We start from the raw sequence: 20,007 nt of genomic DNA on the forward strand, positions 1-20,007 counted from the left end.
TTTGGTAAGGGTGGATGACAGGTCTTTTAGGGAGTAAACCATGGTCCAGAGGAAACATACAGAAATCATATTTTAGATGTTCAAAGAGCCCTGACAAATTCTTGCACCCGGACCCATTTTTAAAGCTTTAGTTGGCATGGTGTGGGGCAGACATCGTGGGCTGATGAAGTGGACGAGAAAATGCCGCAGATGCAGGGAGAACAGGAAGAAAGGGGCAGCTCTGGAAGGAGCGGCCTCGGTTTGGGAACCCCGGCCAGGAACCCCAGAAATGGTCCCTCATAAGAATTTTGCAAATGATCCAGAAGAAAGTATATCCAGCAGAATCTGCAACTGAACACGTGACCTTGCACCTTCCTGGCTGGTGGGACGCCAGTGCAGTGGAGACAGATGGTGCAGGTCATCAGGGCTGAGCATGTGGTGGGGAAGCAGCCAACGAGCTTCACTGGGGAAACTCTGGACATACATACATACAAGGAAAAATGGGCTGGAGACGTCAGCATGACCCAAGGGAAGGTCAGAAGAGGCACGGGCACTCCCACTGGACCACCTCAGCCAGGTTAACAGTGGATGCCGGACCCTTCCGGAAATGGGCATTGGTCATTAAGGGATGGAGTGCATTTTCCCACTGCTTTTTGAAGTTGGGAAATGGCTGCCATTCTCTCCCTATCTCCTGTCCTGAGGATGCGTCTTAACTTCCCCCATCCCACTTCACAACTTTGGGCTTTCAATTGTGTCTTCCCCCACCACCTTGTGAGCCCCCAGCACCCCTTCTTCTCTATCTTCCCCAACCACACTCACCCCTCACTGCCCTGAGCTCCCTGCTCAGATCTCTGTGGAATGCTTTAATATTTGCAAGAGGTGTCTTTCATGCGGGCACTCACGATTAATGGGATGCATGATTGGATCAAGTCTGTGTGTTTCAAGACAGACACAGGGAGATGGAAAGATGCCAAGTCAGCCAGGGGAGGGAGGCACCATGGCCAGAAAGCTGGGCTCCTCAGTCTGGAATGAGGACCAGTGAAACAGGCAAAGGAGCACATGGAAATCCTTGAAAGTGGAGAGGTGAACAGGACCTGGCTCACCGAATCAGAACACTGGAAAGACGAAGGTGCCAATGGTGTTTAAAAAGTCCTTTCAAGCGAATGGAAGCCTCCTTGAATCTTTCTGAGTATGAAGCATGATATTCTTAAAAATCAGCTGTTTGGGTAAGATTTACATATTGTTAAATACACCTGTGGGGAGTACAGTTCCATGAGCCTTGACAAATGTATACATCCGTGTAGCCAACATCATTATTAAGATGTAGACCATGTCCATCAACCCATGAAAGTTCCTTCATGCCCCTCTAAAGTTAATCACTCTGACCCAATTCCTTGAGGAGCCACTGACTTGCATTTAAGCGAATTTTTTTGTGAAGCACACATACACACACACAGATGCACACACACACACAGACAATAGATAAATATAGAGAGAGTTCCTATCTGTTTTTCGCTGTTGAAGTGCCCACATGGACAGACTGGGCCAAGCCAAAGCCAGGAACTGGGAGTGCAATCCAGGCCTCTCAAGGGAGAGGCAGGAACCCAATTACTTGAGCCACCACTGCTGCCAATGTCTCCATTAGTAGCAAGCTGGAGTCAGGAGTTAGAACCCAGAATCCAGCAGTCACTCCAATCTGGGATTCAGGCATCCCAACCACAGGCCAACAGCTGCTACGCAGTGGTCTGCTTTTCATCACTACGGATTAACTTGCTCCTCCAGCACTGGTACCCAATTTTCATATCTGGCTTTTTTGTTTGTTTGGTTTTTGAGCTTCATTCCTGGTGCTGTACATATCAGTAGCTACATCTATTTCATTACTGTATATTACCTCATTTTGGACCATGGTACAATTTGTTTATTCATTTATCTATTATTATCTACTATTCCAGTTGTTTCAAGTTTGGGTCTATTATGAATAAAACTACTGTGGACATTTGTGTACAAGTCTTTTTCATGGATAAGACACAGTACTGATAAGTAAAATTAAAAAATCTCAGAGCTAGACAGAACAGAAAAGAGGGATCCTAATGTGCTGAGTTCAGTCTTCTGCCTCGAGCCCTGTGCTTTCGCCCCTCCACCACAGTCCTGAGAACTGGATGTTTGGTCTCTGTTTGCCCCCTGCTAGGGAACTCACTGCCTTTTTTTTTTTTTTTTTGACAGGCAGAGTGGACAGTGAGAGAAAGAGAAACAGATAGAAAGGTCTTCCTTCTGTTGGTTCACCCTGCAATGGCCGCTGTGGCCAGCATGCTGTGCTGATCCGAAGCCAGGAGCCAGGTGCTTCTCCTGGTCTCCCATGTGGGTGTAGGGCCCAAGCACTTGGGCCATCCTCCACTGCCCTCCCTGGCCACAGCAGAGAGCTGGACTGGAAGAGCAGCAACCGGGACATAATCCGGTGCCCCAACCGGGACTAGAACCCGGTGTGCCGGCACCACAGGTGGAGGATTAGCCTATTGAGCCTCGGCACCGGCCTAAGCCATGGCACCAGTTTCACTGCCTTTCAGAGCTGCTTATCAGAGAATCCTTCAATTGCTAGAAAGTTCTCCCTGACACTGAATTGCAAATGGCTGCTGGATAGGGCCCTGGTGTGGTGCTGCAGTGAAGCCTGGTAACAGCCACACAGCCGGGTATTTTACAAAGGCCCCCAGAGTGACTTCCGGTCTTCCCTGTTTCAGTCACCATACCCTTTGTTCTGCCATCCATTCCACTTGACACTAAGCAGGGCTTAGTGTCGTTCCCCCACGAAGACGGGGAGCGACAGGTCCCTGCTGCCAGGATGGAGTTCCTGGCTCTTGGCTTTAGCCTGGCCCAGCCCTGGCTATTGCAGCCACTGGGAGAGTGACCCAATGGATGCAGGTGCTTGCTCTCTCTCTGTCCTTCTGCATTTCCAATAAATCTTTTTTTTTTTTAAATTGAGTTAGAGATTAATTGGCCTTTTGGACAGAAGTAGTCTCTTTTTTTTTTAAAAGAAGGAACAGCTGTCATGTAAGCTGCCCCTCCCCCTATAATGACCTAATGAATCTGGAAGCAGCAACACAGTCTGAGGACGGGGCTCAGGAGAGGTGGATTCTGGTCCTGGCTCTAACACAGTTGTTTTGCATCTATTAAACTTTCTTGGCTCAACTTCTTCAACTGCAGAACGGAGATGATAATAGAGCCTTGCCTCCGCAGGAAGATTTCGAATTAGAATTTCCCAGAGGGGTCTCTGGACTTTCTCTAGGAGCAGTGACGTCATCCATCTCTTACAACCGCCCCTGCACTGCCTGGGCTTTCCAATCTCCAAGCAAGTTTCCACAAAGCTTTCGGCGAACTGCAGAATACATCACAGCAAACAAGGCTCCGGGCAATTCTGCAGGGTCCTGAAGCCAAGAAGTAGCCCGAGCTCTGCTCATGCAGGCACTGTACGGCTGGGGATATGGGCTCCAGCTCTGATTCGAAAGCACACTCAAGAACGTAGGGCTGCTGACCAAACACAACCAGTGGCTCTAGCAAGGCCACACCGGCACGAGGGAGGGGATGGAAAAGAAGCATTTATGGAGTGTGTTAGCTCCCTTTCCTGCAACAACCCCGGGAGATGGGGAGTGTCCTTCACTCTGGGCAGCAATGGAGTCAACAATTGTCCGAAGGTCACAAGTAGGAAGACCTCAAAGCCCGATCTGCTCCAGGGGTGTAGCCCAAACCTCAGTCTCACAGCAAAGCAGAGGTGCTCAGAGCAATGGAGACTGGGCAGTGGGGGAAGGGGACCTGCTGACTTTGCGCAGGTCATGTCACTTGGTTAAGGCTGAGGTTTCTCCTGCCAGCACTTCTCACATACAGGCAGTGAGAAGGTGCCACTGCCCAGGGCTGGCCCAGAGAGCCCACTGAGAGCCTCCCTAGGCTCTCAGCCAACCTAGCAAGTTTGCAGCAGCTCAGGGCTGCCTGCAATACCGACAAACAAACGACAGCCCACCCGTGCCCCTGTCTCATCTGAGGACAGCAAGGCGGGAAGACAGCCCGTTTCGAAGCTCCACGATGTTGTCAGAGAACAGAGCATCCATCTCTGCCTGCCTTTTTTTGGTGTGTGTGTGTGTGTGTCCCTTCTAGCGTCTGCCTCCTCCACATGGCAGCTGCCCCAGGTCTCGGTTGCCCCATGCTGGCCAGCACCCACAGGTGCTCTGCAGGCTCCGACTCCTTGGCCTGCTGCTCCCCACTCTCCCGCCTGGGGTCCAGATGCGGACCCCAGCAGACGCGGCTGTCTCTCGGGGCGCACACCCGGGCCCCTGGCCCTTCCCCACTGGGTGATCTCACCCGATCACCATCACGTGCCCCTGGGCTCCTCCTGGCTGACTCCCAGCAGCAGCAGGCTGGGTGTCACCTTCCAGCCCTCCTCCCGCCACGCGCGGGCCTCTACGCTCCGGAGCGCTTACTTCATCCCATAAACTCGGCTAATGCTTACCACATACTCCCCGGGCGGCCGGGAGAAACCCCTCCCTTGACAGACCCTTACTCCAGACCCGGGAGCGGCGGAGGCGGCCTGTGCTGCCGGCCCCCAGGACAAACATGACCTTGGACGCCTCTACGAAGCCATGTCCACTCCTCTGAGCAGGCGGCGGCTTTGAACCAAACGGTGCCTTTTGTCCCTAGCGTTTAGGAAACCGATGGCGCCCGTTTCTCGTTCGCAATTATGGCAACTTGGCGCGGAACCCCCACGCCCCCTTCCACTGCGCCCCAAGCGCAGAGCCCCGGGCGGGGAGCAGGGCGGCTCCCAGGGCACTTGGAGCGGCGCTGCCGGCGCGGGAAGTTGCCCGAGTCCAGCGCCGCTGCCGGCGCGAAATTGCAGGCGGGCGGGCGCGTCGAGTTTGAAAACGAGCGAGGGCCGTGGGGGCGGGCCCCGGGAGCGGAGCCGCCTCCCTCGGCCAATCAGCGGGGGCGGCGCGTGCGGCCGGGCTGTGAATGGGGAGCGGCGGCCGCGGCGGAGGGCGAGAGCCGGCGCGCGGGCGGGCGCACTTTCTCCTCAGCGCCGGGTGACAGCGCGGCGGTCGCCCGGAAGGGCTCCGGGCGTCGCGACGAGAACTGCCCCCGCTGACGACTTCTCCTCCGCCTCGCTCGACCCCTGCCGCGCCCCTCACGCGGGCACCCGGGACGCCGCCCCTCAGCGCCGGGCACCGCGTCCACCCGGGGCCGTCCCAGCCGTCCGGTGCGGCGTGGCGCTCCGGATGGCAGCTCCTCGGTATGGTCCGCGGTGCCCGGCCCTCGGTGACCGCCGGCGGCCCGCCGCTCCCTGAGTGCGCTGGGTCCTTGCCGGGCCCCTGCCTCGACCGCGAGCGCCCGGGACCCCGCGCGGCGCCAGGCATTGCCGGCGAGGACGCGGAGTGCGCAGGGCAGCGCGGCGGACGGCAGGCGGCAAAGTTCAGCCCGGGCCGCGGGCGGTGGGCGCTGCTGCTGCTCCAGCTGCACTTGCTGCGGGCGCTGGCTCAAGGTAGGCGCGGGCCGGGGCCGGGAGTGGGCTCTGGGGAGATGGGCGCCAGTCGGGGTCCTGGGCGCCGCCCCGGGGGCGGGCTCCGGAGGTCGGGCGCCGCTTCGGGGTGCAGCGCGGCGAACTTTGCGAGCGCGGGTGCGCGGTGTCCCCTGCCCCCCGAGCCGCCGGGCCAGGACTGCGGCGCGCGGGGTGCCCGCTAGACCCACCCGGGGCGGGGGAGGGGCAGGTGAGCTCCTCGAAGCCCACCCTGCGAACGAAAGCCTTTGAAGGGGAGCCCCAGGCACCCGCTCCTGGAGAGGCTGCCCGAGTCCGACCCAGCGCGCCGAGCTGGAGCCGCTGGACGGGTGTCGCTCTTTGCCCCGCGGAGTCTGGGCGGCGGTGCGGGGCTCGCCCCCGCGGACCCCCAGCGTCAGATGCAGCCGCGCCAGCTGCTGGGCGCCCCCCTCCCGGGCAACCCCGGCCTCCCGCTGCTGCGGTTGCCCCGAGCCCGACCCCTAGGTGGGAGTGTGCGGTCGGTGGAGCAAAACTTTCCGTGCCCACAGCTGTGCGGCTTGGCTTTGTTTCCCTCGCTCTGTGGGCCTCGGTTTGGAACATTCCAGTGGTGATCGCTGAAATAGGAAGCGGCGATCTGCCGATTCCAGACGACCTCTGGCACGGCGAGGGGGAATCTCCGTGAAAGGAGCTGTCCCCGGCCGGCCGGAGCCCTTCGCCTGCCCCTCAGCACCCTTTCCGCTGCAGTTCGCTGGTCTTAAAAGAGGGGGTGGGGGAGAAACAGCCGCTTACATACCACCCTTTTCGGATGAGGTCTGTAGGTTAGCCAGGCTCTTCTGCTGTTGGCAGCGCTAGTCAAATTAACTTTGGGCTGTGTTCATTAGCTGTATCCTGGAAAACCATCTCGGTGAGGAACTGGGTACTCGGAGGTTGACTGACGTGGGACAGCCTTGAACTCCAGTTAGCTGTGTTCTGCGTCACGTGCAGATGATTTAGCTTACTGCACAGGAAAGGATTCAAACGCACCAGCATGTTGACGGTCTGAATTGAAAGCCCGCATGCCACAGTTTAGAAACTAACTCAAAATTTTTAAACTGCTTATCTAATAGTATCTGAATGGTGCCTCCCCCAGGGGTTCATAAATGGGTTCCCTGAGGTCTTACTGCATGAAAACAAATCGTCCTGCTTATGTTCAATTTAACTCCAGCATTAGTTGTACAGTTTTCATTTTTATTTGTGCTTCTTGCTTAATATCTTAGTCTGGAAGCAAGGCGTCTGTTAAGTCATTTTGTAAAATGGGATCTGGATTGCCAGAGAAGCCAGGTTTAACTGAAGAAATTGAAATCACTTGATTTGACCTTTAGAATAGAAATGGTGTTTTATTATTGAGTTTCTTTTTTTTTAACTTTTATTTAATGAATATAAATTTCCAAAGGAGAATATGGATTACAATGGCTTCCCCCCCATAATGTCCCTCCAACCCGCAACCCTCCCCTTATCCACTCCCTCTCCCCTTCCATTCACATCAAGATTCATTTTCAATTCTCTTTATATACAGAAGATCAGTTTAGCATACATTAAGATTTCAACAGTTTGCTCCCACACAGAAACATAAAGTGAAAAATACTGTTTGAGTGCTAGTTATAGCATTAAATCTCAATGTACAGCACACTAAGGACAAAGATCCTACATGAGGAGTAAGTGCACAGTGACTCCTGTTGTTGACTTAACCAATTGACACTCTTGTTTATGGCATCAGTAATCTCCCTATGCTCCAGTCATGAGTTTCCAAGGCTATGGAAGCCTTTTGAGTTTCTTTAAACTCAAAAAAAAAACTTAAAAAAAAAGTGACTTGCACTTTACAGTAAGATATTTGCATTTACGTGTTTGAAGATGTGCACAGATTGAAACAGTGGGGAAAATCAGTGGCTTTGTTTTGAAGTTTATTACATGGATGTAAAGTTTTGGTCATTGGCACTCTGAAGGCTGTTTGAAGTATTTTTACAGATGAGAAATGAATGAAAATACATTAATTAAAATACTAAGGCAACTGCCAAACTTTCTTAGGGAGGAATAGTTTATTCCTTGTCGGTAAAAACATTGGTATCTGTTTTACATTTATATGGTTTGTAAAAGTGTACAGATCTTTTAGTGTAGAATTTCAAATAGATTGTCACAAATTTTAAATTCATTGACAGGTTTCTGTTCTCTGTGAAATGTGTAATATATCCATCATTTTTTATATCATTGAAAATTCATATTACAGAGGAGATGTCACCGTTTGACAAAAGCTCATGTATCTTGAAAATGAAAATTCTGGTGCTGCTATAGCGATTTCTGATGGGATGATGAGCTGGTCATATGCAAGGAGTGTGATCTCTTGAATCTTATCAGATACAATGTAATATTCTAAATGGGGTAGTTACCAGTAAGTTGCAACTGGTCATAAGCACCATGTTGTTACTATGTAGCGAGGTGAAGCTATTGGGTAGGCTTGGTCATATCATCCTGGAAGAGAATAAATGCATCATTTATCAGTATAAGTTACAAATAATCAGCAGAAGTTACAAAAGAAGATATTGTTGACCCTGGAGGCAGTTCAGATCTTACAGAAAACAAAACAAAACAAAACAAAAAAAACACCTTTTTAATGTTCTGGAGTAACTCTGTTCTACATGGTAACAAAGAGTTGCACACTGATTATTGGTGATTATTTAATTGCTTTTGACTTTTCTAGATACCTAAAAAGCCAAATCTTTAATTCTGAAAGGCAGGTGGCAATACACACTTTGTTTATACTTTCTGCTGAGAAGCCAGATAGGAGTGGCTTGGGAGAAGGATGGATCCTAAGTATCACATGTGGTCAGTGGTGCCTTTAGCTTGACTGCTGATGTATTGGTTCTGGTGGTTTTCAGGACACATCATCAGTCCCAGAGGGATAGGAGTGCTCTTGTCAGTTACCGTCCCTGGTTGTTCATAGCATGCAGTTTCTCCCTGCAGTTGTTTCCAGTCTCTTAGGCCAGTGGCTCTCAAACTTTGAGCACACACTCTCCCCCACCCACCGGCTCCCTGGAGGATTGGTAAAACTTTAAGGGACCACCTCCTTCTGTGCTAACTTGAGCTGCAGCTTGCTTTCTGTGGGATTGTGACATACACTTGAGTTTCAGAACCACTGATGTATACTGCTTTGTTTTTCCTCACTCCAGTCTGCTGATTTCCCCAGAACTCTCTAAGCTGGTGTTTCTCAAACATGGGTGCACATTGGAAGCACTTGGGAGCTTTCAGTGTTGCGCCTCCATCTGTCTTCCAGACTTTGTTGAATGGATTTGAGGTTTGACCTGGGTGGAGAGAGCCAGGCTCTCCAGCTGATTAGAATGTGTAGCCAAGTTTAAGAACCGCAGCGCTTAGCCTTTAAGTGAGATCACAGGATTCAGTTTTCCTTCAGACATTGTCCTAGGTGTCCAGTCATCCCCCAAGTCATTCCGGCAGCTTATGGACCTTAAACCTGTCTTGACTAACGCCTGTCCCAGGTTCATGATCTCTCTGAGCTACTTGCTTTTAAGCTGCGAGTTCTGTTTATTCCTGTGCAGACTGCTGAGCTCCTACTTGGGTGCTCATCTGGAGCATGCATCATAATCACCGGTGAAATCTTAAAAATAATTGAAAATTTGAGCTCCACTTGAGGTCTGTTGACTCTCAGAATTGGGCATTGTTTAGAAGTTTGACAAGTGATTCTTGTCTCTCTTGTTACATTTTTATTCTTGTGATGGTTGATCTCATAATCTCTGGGTTCTCTGCCACCCTAGCATGCTTTCCTGTGGCCTGGCTCACTTGTGTTAAGTCAGTTCCCAGCCCTGGGTGGTCTCCTAATTAGGCTTTTCTGTCAGTTGTTTGCTGGGGAAATTACAGCACAGTGTTGATCGAGGTCACTGCAAGTCTGCTTTCCTTTGAGCCCGCACTGCCTTCTGTGAATCGATAAGTGATTCATTGCCCCTCTTCCTCTTATCCCTGGCCCCTTCCCCTCACAACTTTAACTTGAGTTTCTAGGAGTCCCAGGCTACCTTGCTTGGGCTGTTGCATATTTAACAGGTGGTTATTGGCTACTTTGTTGGCCTTGCAAATCCAGTAATAGCCATTATCACCCTGTACATCCAGGAAGCTTCCTGTACTCTCAAATATTTAGGTGAAACAAAGTGGAAAGACTGCAAGTTAAATGGGTAATTAAGTGATGAATGATAAGTCTTTCTAGTTAAATGTACCACTTCAAAAAATTCCTGGAAAAAATGGAAGTATGTTGGCCAAAAAAGTGTGAAATTCATGCATTTTTTTTCACCATACCCATAGCCATGGGCTTTTTGAGGAGCCCTTGGGTGGTTTTTGGTGCATAGGATGGGGTGTGTGAAATGGCGTTGGTCTGTGGCAGGCAGTGTCATTCTGCTTGCTCTCTGGCCTTCCTCAAGGTGTCCAGGAGCCGGGAGGCTAGGGATATTGCCTGACTACACATAGAGAAGGGAATGCACATAGCAGCAGGAGGAAACACAAACTGCATTGTGATGGCTCATGCTTCAGTTTCTCTAAGCAACTTAGAAAATGGTAGTTCTGAAAGTAGGCCCTTGAAGTCCAATTCATGAAAGCAGAGGGTGGGAATGAAAATCTGGGTGAAAGGGATAGTATGAAGAAGAGGGACACTTAAGTTAGAAAATGCAAAGCTGTTGATTTCAGTTGGTTTAAATACTCTTGGTATACAATGATATATTGTGTGTAATGTAGGTGAGTATCTTAGTTCATGTAGTCCTTTTATTCTGATTTGACTTCAGTGGTTCTGTAACACATTTTCTTAAAGTTTCCCCTGAATTTGTACACTTCCCAATTAAAAAGTCATGAACAACTGTACCCATAATCCTGAGGGAGAATATATGGTTAGTTGAGCCTGCAAGTGGCACCTTCTGCCATCCTCTGGTAGCACATAGAAATTACAGTTAAAATTTTTAGTGAATTCCTGAAATGCAAAACTGTCATAGTTTGACCATACCTGAGACCTGTTGTGAAGAAGTTTATTGCAATTAATCTTGGAACTTCATTATATTAACACTAGTTTTACTATATCCAAGCATACACGCCCACAAATATTTGGGATCATTGCTTCAGGAATCTCTGTTGATGCATTTGCTGTGTTGGTATTTAGGTGATCTGGCTTCCTGACAGCTCTAAAGCCAGAGAATCATTGCATTAGGCTGGCCCCATTCCCCTGTGGTTATTGTGGGAATGAGAATATTTTTAATAAAGCTTTCCTAGGAACACGATGTAGTGAATGGAGAAGGCATTGGGCTAAGCGTCGGTAGCTCTGGTTTTATTTCGTCTGTGACTGCCTTGCAGTGTGAGCAAGTCGGGTAGCCTCTCTTGCTCTGTTTGCTCATCTATACAGAGGGAGGCGGTTAGACTCACTGTTCAAATCTGTTCTGCTCTGATTCTCTGATCTTCTGTATGTTGTCACATCTTTTCTGCCCTTACCAGACTCTCTAAGTGTGTCTCCTCTTTGGGGATTCTGTAATTCCATATGTCTTAGTCCCTAGAATTTAACTCTCTTCATTTTAGTTTGCCAGGTATGTTCAGTGTTGAAGACAGCATTTCTCCTGAGATGCTGCTAACACATGATGCATTTCCTCTAGCCGTACAATGGTTCATGCTCAAAATTTTAGGTTCTCTAAAGCAAATTAGTGGCATAATTTATCAATGTAAGCTGTAAATTTGGAGAATTAAATAAGCATCTTATTTTAAGAAAATTTATCTAAGTGGTCAGAAGAAGAAAGAGTAATGAGATTAATAGAAATCTACCAAAGGTAATTGATGCTCTGAGAGATATAACAAGATGTGGGATAGGAATTGGTTGTAAGAATGTAGCTGTTTACTGGACAGTGACCATAAGTAATGAAAGAGATTAGTAGTTGGTGTTTTGAGTTTTCTGTGCTCAACCTCATGTTATTTTGGCTTACTTGTCTTCATTAAGGACTTTTAGTAAAGCAGAGAGTCCTTAAAATTAACACAAGAATTATTTTTCACTGTAATAGACTTAGTTGACACTAATGCTCAGGCAATATCTAGTGAAGATACAGCTATCAATCCAGTTTCTTGACAACTGATAAGATTTATTTATTTACTGATCTTTGGAGATTAGCTTGTGGAATGGGGCTAAGAAGGTACTTCTTGATGTTTTTGGCTTTGCTGTATTTTAAAAAATATTATGATTTTTAATCAAGTAGTCTTTGCAGATGTGAACTTTAGAAAATGGGCTAGACCCTGGAACTCGTATTATGATGCAGAAAAAAATCAGGTTTTCGTGCAGTGGTGTGCTGCTTTTTCTGAACTCTGTATTCTGGATTTGATTCTTTAGCATGTGAGATTTGCAGTACTCTGTAAGTTTGATTCTTTAGCATGTGAGATTTGCAGTACTCTGTAAGTTTGATTCTTTAGGCATGTGAGATTTGCAGTACTCTGTAAGTTTGATTCTTTAGCTTGTGAGATTTGCAGTACTCTAAGTTTGATTTAACACAGGTGATGTTTTCAAGAAAAGAATATGGGGAAGTAACCAAAGAGTGACTGTGGTGGCCAGGGGAGAAATATGACTCCTACTATTGTCTCTGTGACTATTGATAATAATTGGGGGTGGGAACTTAAGTACCCCAAGAAATCTGAGTATTTCAGATGTGAAATAAGGAGGAATTTTTTTTTTATGTCATTGTTGTAACCTAGTCACATTTATACAAGGTGGTCACTTCCAGGGGTGGTAGTGTCTGTGGGTTTTTTTTTTTTTCAGTGTAGTCCTAAATTTATTTGTGGTATGTTTCTGATTGTCAGAGAGGGGTTTTTTTCAGAGTGAGGTTCAGTTCTGCCTTGACTTCTCCCTAGATGTTGGAGATGATGCAGAAAGAACAAGATAGTGTGTGACCAAGCCCCTCTGTATGATGGAAGTCAGTGTTGATTTTATATACAAACCACCAGATGACAACAGAAAAAGTCTTCGCATAGAATATAATCTGTGGTTTCTACAACTCCTTTGTTTCTTCTGTGACACACTACTTTACAAAGTATTTATGCAATAGGTAAAATTTTGGTTAAGAGCAAGGTGAGTTTATAATACTTGACGATGCAATATCACAAGTAGGAAAGAGAATGGTGGGGAAAGTTCAGTCACCTAGATAGAGTTGGCATTTATGCTGTATTGTGTGGGCTGTACCCAAAGAAACAGGGACATAACATGATTTTGTATTTGTTTAAATGATTATTTATTTGAAAGTCAGTTAAACAGAGAGAGGCAGAGAGGCAGAGAGGCAGAGAGAGAGAGAGAGAGAGAGAGAGAGAGAGAGATACCTACCTGCCATTCGCTGCTGGTTTACTCCCCAACTGGCTGCAACAGATGGAGCTGTGCTGATCTGAAGCCAGGAGCCAGGATCTTTGTCCAGGTCTCCCACATGGGTGCGGGGGCCCAAGGACTTGGGCCATCCTCCACTGCCTTCTGAGGTCTGCCATCCTCCACAGCAGAGAACTGGATCAGAAGTGGAGCAGCTTTGACTTGAACTAGCACCCATATGGAATGCCGGCACTGCAGGCAGTGGCATTACCGCTACGCCACAGTGCAGGCCCTGATTTATATTGTATAGTTACGCTTTTACTTCTGATGTAAATTGTTAGTACTCTTAAATTTGAGAGGCAGGGAGAGACAGCTTGTGCTCCAATCTACTGGTTCAGTCTTTGGATACCTGCTGTGGTTGGACCAAGACTGAAACCAGCCACCAGGAACTTGATCTGGGTCTCGTATGTGAGTGGCAGGGACCCAATTGAGGCATCATTGCTACTTCTAAGATTTGGATTAGCAGAAGCTGGACTCCAGAGCCAGAGCTGAGCATTGAGCCCCAGTACTCTAATAGGGACACAGGTGTCTTAACTGGAAGGGCAAATGCCTGCCCCTGATTTTTTTTTTTTTCCGCTTTCATCAAGCCCTTACTGTGATGGTTTGGAGAACATAAAGGAAAGCATGGGCTTGACCTAAAGCATTTTATGTAACATCTTTAAATGGAAGAGGTGCATGAGTTTACAAACATAGACTGTATGTATATATATGCTAGGCAAAGGTATTTTTTACTTTATGTGGAATTTCAGTTTTTGCTTTGTAGGTATACTATAAGTGTGTTACCATAGTTCTTTCAAAGCCTTTTTCTTAGCAAAGAATCTTGGTTGCAAGCTAGAAACTTAGTCTGAACTACTTTAGAGAAAAAGGGTTTTTCTGGAAGGGTCCTGGGGTATCACAGTGTAATGAGAAAAATACCTTGAAATGTGGGCAGGTTTAGGTTTCTGCTCTGCTTCAGGAGTCACTGGAGCCAAGTGCTGAAAACCTCAGGTGCTGTCCTCTTAGTCATCATTTCTCAGTTTGCTCCTCTTTCTGTCCTGGCATCATTTTTGGCTCACTGCAAATTGCTTTGTTACTGAAACCCAGATGTCACCAATACTTGCATTCCTATAGTTTCAGACTCTGGAATAAAGATGGACTTAAAGCTATGATTTTGAGTCTCAAATTGATGAAAAAATAAGATTTGTATTTTAAAATCATCTTTTGGGGAGGATGTGCTTTTTTGGTTTGTTTTGCACAGTGGAGAATGGGTTGAAAGAAATGAGAATGTAGATGAGTTAGGCTGTAGCAGCTGGGCAAGGGTGGTGTGGTTCTTGGGCTGGAGGAAGATGGATGCCGTAGAGGTTAGAGAGGAAGAAGATGGTCAGAATTTGGTCATAGGTTGCAGATGTAGGTGAGTGAGAAAATAAGGGTGATTTCTGGTTTCTGACTTGCATGACTGGTTGGGTAGTAAGTTTTTCACTGTGATTGGACCACCACAGCGTGGGCAGTGTGATCCTGATTTTGGTTTTGAGTGCATTAGTGTGAGGTCCCTATAGAAGCAACCAGGCAGAGCTTTTAAGAGGCTGTTTGGATGGATGTTTTTTACAGTCACAGGAAGGGTAGGGGCTTTGGGTACAAGTGCTTGTGGATAATATACACTGTTTAAGAGGCTGGACTTGGTATAAAATAAAACTGACTCAGCCTCTTGCTAGCTGTGTTTTCTTGAGTTGGCTACTTAATCTTCGAGCTTTATTTTCCTCATCCCTGAAGAATTGTGTAGTAGTTGAACCTTCTTCATACAGGTATTGTGAGGATCAATTGATAACAGGTGAGGTATTTTGCGCCTTATCAAGTACATAGTATGCAGTTAGCACTTGTGAGGTGGTGTTACTGTTTACACGTTGGTGGCTAGAAATCCACAAAATGTCTTCTCAGTATTAGGGAATAATGAGTCACTGTATTGGAGATGGAGAATGTGAATGCTTCATATAAGGAGAGAACTATTATAGGAATATTAATCTGATTATGGTTTACTGGAAGAATTCTAGAGGGGAGAGTTAAGGGCATATATTAGGAAATGATTGATAACATAGCGATAACAAATGTATGACCGGGGCTGGTGCTGTGGTGGAGTGGGCTAAGCCTCCGCCTTCAGTGCTGGTATGCCACATGGGCGACGGTTGAGTCCCAGCTGCTCCACTTCCAATCCAGCTCTCTGCTGTGTCCTGGGAAAGCAGTAGAAGATGGCCCCAGTGCTTGGGCCCCTGCACCCACGTAGGAGATCTGGCAGAAGCTCCTGGCTTCTGCTGTTGCTACCATCTGGGGAGTGAACAAGCAGATGGAAGACCTCGCTCTCTCTCTCTCTCTCCCTCCCTTTTCCCCTCCCTCCCTCCCTCCCTCTGTAACTCTGCCTTTCACATAAATAAATAAATAAATCTTAAAAAAATAAATTGAACAGTAAAGAAAAAAATGACCTGAGGTAGTGTTGGAATAGAAAAACTGGAATGATCAAAAAATATTGCTGCAGAGAGGTGAATGAGATGAGTACTAAAAAGACCATTGGATTCATTGATTAGATGGGAAGTGGTGATCTTTTCCAGTCTTCTGATTTCACTAAAATTCTAGGAGTGAGATACAAGATGAATTAGAATTATTAAATGAGTAGACAGGCATTTGAAATAGCGAGAAAATGATTTTAGTATGTCTTGAATTTTTTTACCCCAAATTTGAAAGTTGTTGTCAAGGCTGAAAAAAATGTAGGCCATTGTCATTGGCAAAATGGAAGTAATCATCACAATTTTCTGAAGTTAATGTTCCAGCTTTGTATGTTCTAACTACTGGAGGCTTCCAGCGACATTGCCAACACAGCTCCTATGGAGACTGCCCATCTTACTCTCCTATAAGCACAGAAATTGCTGACAAAATATAGCAACAATAGCCCAAAACATTTGCGAGCTTGAAAGACCATGAAATGCCTTGTGCCAGAGGTGAAAACTGACAGCTGGGAGGGTACAAGTGCCACAGGCTTGGTCTGGAGGATCTCTTGAAGGAGCAGAGGTGGTGTGAGGCCTGCATACAGTAGGAGGGTGGAGTGGAGGTCCTCCAGCACAAAATCATGATGGGCTGTTACATCTGTGAGAGAAGGCTGAGAACAACTTGACTGCTAGTCTGAGAAAGTGCAGAGAACCTTGTGCTTCAGGGCTGGTGATAATTGGGATTAATAATAAACAGTAAACCAACAAGACATCTAAATTCCAAGGCTGCAGCTCACAATGGGAGTGAGTTCAAATCCACAATTTCTTAAAATCTAACCGTCAAGCTGAGAAATTAGCACAGAACCTAGTCCACAACAATGGACACTAATAGAGCCCTTAGAAGGAACTGTGATGCTGTCCTGCAGAGCCAATTCATTGGTGTCTACTGAAGAAACAGCTCGTGCCAAAGATGAGCTTACAATACACAGCTGTCCAGCCACACAATGAAATGAATTACTATGAAAGAGAGCAGATTATCAATAAGATAATTAGTACTTCAGTAGGTAGATGATAGGACATATGAAAGAGATTATTTATTTAAAATGATTGGAGATAAGAGGTAAGACCCCAGTGAAAGATTGCAGATTGCAGATGAGAAAAAGAACACAGAAAAGAACCAAATTGAATTTTTAGAAATGGAAATTATAGTCATTAAATTTTAAAAAGTAACCTCAATGGGCAGGTTAAATAGTTGTAGATATAATTGAAGAGAAAGCTATTGATTTTAAAGGAGATTGGATCAAACTGCTTAGAATACAGTACTGAGGAATAAAGAATGGAAAATGAGAAGTTAAAACTCATGAACTTGAGAATGAGAGGTTCAGTATTGCCTTCTGTGAATTTCCAGAAATAGGGAGTAGGGGAGGAACTATTAGAAGATAAATGGGCCAGCGCCGCGGCTCACTAGGCTAATCCTCTGCCTTGCGGCGCCGGCACCCCGGGTTCTAGTCCCAGTCGGGGCGCAGGATTCTGTCCCAGTTGCCCCTCTTCCAGGCCAGCTCTCTGCTGTGGCCCAGGAGTGCAGTGGAGGATGGCCCAAGTGCTTGGGCCCTGCACCCCATGGGAGACCAGGATAAGCACCTGGCTCCTGCCATCAGATCAGCGCGGTACGCCGGCCGCGGCAGCCATTGGAGGGTGAACCAATGGCAAAAGGAAGGCCTTTCTCTTTGTCTCTCTCTCTCACTGTCCACTCTGCCTGTCAAAAAAAAGAAAAAAAAAAGATAAATGGTTGAGAAATCTTTCATTTTCATTGCAAGGCCCGAGTTCTTAGGGTCCAGAAGCATAGTGAAATCAAGCTGGATTAAAACAAATTCAAGCCTAGACACAGCATAGGTGGAACACTAGGAAACAAGCACCTGAGGACAGTGGATTGTCTGCATTGGCAGGTGACTCTAGGAAATGACAGTGTATTTTATTCTTGTAATTTGCTGATGGTAGATTCTAACTGTTGTTGCTACAAAAAGTTTGTGAACTACTGGGCATTGTAATTGACTTTAGCCATTCTGCAGTGTATATTTATTTCAAAACAACATAGTATACATGATAAGTGTGGTTTTTGTCAATTAAGGAGAGTATAGGTAATTCAGTTTGCTTTAGCGAGTAAGATGTGTAAGGCAGTAAAGGCATAATGCTAATAAAATTGTTTGTTACTTCATGGAGCTTACATTTGATTAGGGCAGAAGTGCACTGATACTAAGATACTGCAGTGCAGTTCACCGTGGCTGGTGGAGGGGTTGAGGTGAGGCGGAAGCTTTAAGCCACAGAGAGTCTGAGAGGTCAGCTTTTGGGACATGAATAGGGGTAGAAGTAGCAGGCCCTGCTTGAGGTGCGGCGATTCGGAGAACAGAGATGTAAGAGGAAGAAAGACTGAGCCAGAGGACTTGAACTTGGTGCTTATAGAATAATAGGATTCTTGCTGAACAGGTGCCAAACATCAAGACCTCCATGGTTAGGCAGTGAATTTCAAGTTACATTCTGAACTGGGGTTTTGCTGCCATGGATAGGGGAAGACAAAACTTGGGTCTTCTTGGCTTTCAGCTACTTTAAATGCCAAAAGGATAAGGTATTTTTAGCAACAATTCAAAGAAGCATATACATGGAAAAAAGTACATGGTTAAGATAACCTTAGTGCTTGAGAGTTAAGGACAGTTGAGAATGCAGTCATTTTCGTTGATGAGGTAACTTGATATTTAGTTGGCTGATGGTTGCTCACCAACAACTCCTTAACTTTGAAAGTTACTTATATCTAATGTGGAGGATTACAGTTCGTCAAAAATTGTCTACATTTCTAACTGCTGTTTTCTGTGCAACCAGAAGCATGAAACAAGTTGTAAAATGCCTCTAATGTAGATCAATTCTTCACAGCAAATAAAAAATTTAGCATTTATTAGCTGTGACTAAAACTTAGGAAAAAATTCACAAGTACTTGGCCTTCAAAGTTTTTGTTTCTTGGATGAATAAACTGAGTTTCATTTTAGATACCCTTGGCAACAAAAGAGATTTTTAAAAAACAATGCCAACCTCATTTGGCATGTGAATAAATTATCCCAAATTGTGGGGAGCAACTCGGACTATACTGTTACTGGAATTAAGACTTATTCTATGCATCTGCTCTCCCACAATATGGCACTGGGAGAGGAGGAAACAGCTTCTACACAGCTGCCTCCAGTTCAACCAATAAACAGCAGGACCTGCTCTTGATTGGAGGAGAGCAGCGTACTCGGCGTGTGGGTAGCAGAGTTGGGATTGGCGGAAGAGGACTATAAAGGAGGAGAGAGACAACATGCACCAGGAACATCTGAAGGAACACCTGAGCAGCCCCCGAGAGAGCCGGCCGGCGGTGTGCCGCTCCCCCGTGGAAGTGGGGAAAAGTGGCAGGGGGAACCGCCCTTCCACAGAGGTGGAAGGGACGGTAGCCAACGCGGGAAGAACCAGCAGCAAACCCGGGGAGGGCCGAGCAGACGAAAGAACAGCGCAGGGTCCTGTGTCGTTCCTCCACGAAGAGGGGGAGCGACACAAATCAGTTAGTGAGGACACATTGGGCGACCTAACCTGCTCTGTGATTTTGCTTTTATGGTATAGGCAGGGTTGGCTTGAGTCCTCTGTCTCTTGTGTTCCAGTCAACACCAGGTGATCCTGGCCAAAATGAAGAGGATCTGAATCTTTCTGGCTGCTTTTTTAGTGGATCATATAGCATGTATGAGGACTACAGTACTGTGTAGGTTTTAGGAAGGGTGCTGTAGAGTGGCTCCAGTTGACATGAAAAGTGTTCAGCATATATGAGAGGTCTTGGAGATGTTCATGGAAAATGTATATTATGAAAAAACTGCATGGATTTCTCATTTTCTTTGTATGAAAGAGCTCATCTTTTTTTTTTTTAATTATTATTGACAGGCAGAGTGGACAGTGAGAGAGAGAGACAGAGAGAAAGGTCTTCCTTTACCGTTGGTTCACCCCAAAATGGCTGCTGCGGCCAGTGCACCGCGCTGATCTGATGGCAGGAGCCAGGTGCTTTTCCTGGTCTCCCATGTGGGTGCAGGGCCCAAGCACTTGGGCCATCCTCCACTGCACTCCCGGGCCACAGCAGAGAGCTGGCCTGGAAGAGGGGCAACCGGGACAGAATCCGGCACCCCGACTGGGACTAGAACCCGGGGTGCCGGCGCCGCAAGGCAGAGGATTAGCCTTGTGAGCCACGGCACCGGCCAAGAGCTCATCTTTTAAACTTGATTTTTCATGAACTTTTGAAGTGCCCTCTGTACAAGTGGAAAAGGATCTGGAGCCAGAACACTGAGATGGCAGTTGCCTCTTGGTGAGTAGGATTGTGGGTCTTTCCTTTTATTTGTCTCTGTTTTCTGATCTTCTTTGAGCATCTGTTGCTTTTTACAGAAGAAATGATGTAAAATCTCAGAAAAACAAAGTAATGGGGATATAACATTAGGTAAACAGCAAGTAAGAAATTACTTGGCTTTTTATAGTGTAATGAGTATGGTTGAAGGAGTAGGGCAGCCTGCTTGACACAGTTATCTCTGTGTTGTAGAGGGGGAGGAATATTTTCTTTTCTTTTTCAATAGTCTGCTTCAAACGGCAAGCATTTGTAA

The 20,007-nt window shown here is 46.7% G+C and overlaps 1 protein-coding gene across 1 annotated transcript in view; it reads left to right on the top strand.

Annotated features, from left to right (window-relative positions):
• Positions 1 to 4,702: 4,702 nt before the first annotated feature.
• Positions 4,703 to 20,007, top strand: part of LOC103345879 (uncharacterized) — a 98,176-nt gene continuing 82,871 nt past the window's right edge. The window contains exons 1-2 of the mRNA XM_089311024.1: positions 4,703 to 5,042; positions 5,305 to 5,497. Coding sequence (XP_089167150.1) covers positions 4,703 to 5,042; positions 5,305 to 5,497 — 533 coding nt within the window. The remainder of the gene's footprint in view (positions 5,043 to 5,304; positions 5,498 to 20,007) is intronic.

Source organism: Oryctolagus cuniculus, chromosome 12, assembly GCF_051225735.1.
Source record: "Oryctolagus cuniculus isolate XC-2025 breed Fujian yellow rabbit chromosome 12, ASM5122573v1, whole genome shotgun sequence".
Taxonomy (NCBI): domain Eukaryota; kingdom Metazoa; phylum Chordata; class Mammalia; order Lagomorpha; family Leporidae; genus Oryctolagus; species Oryctolagus cuniculus.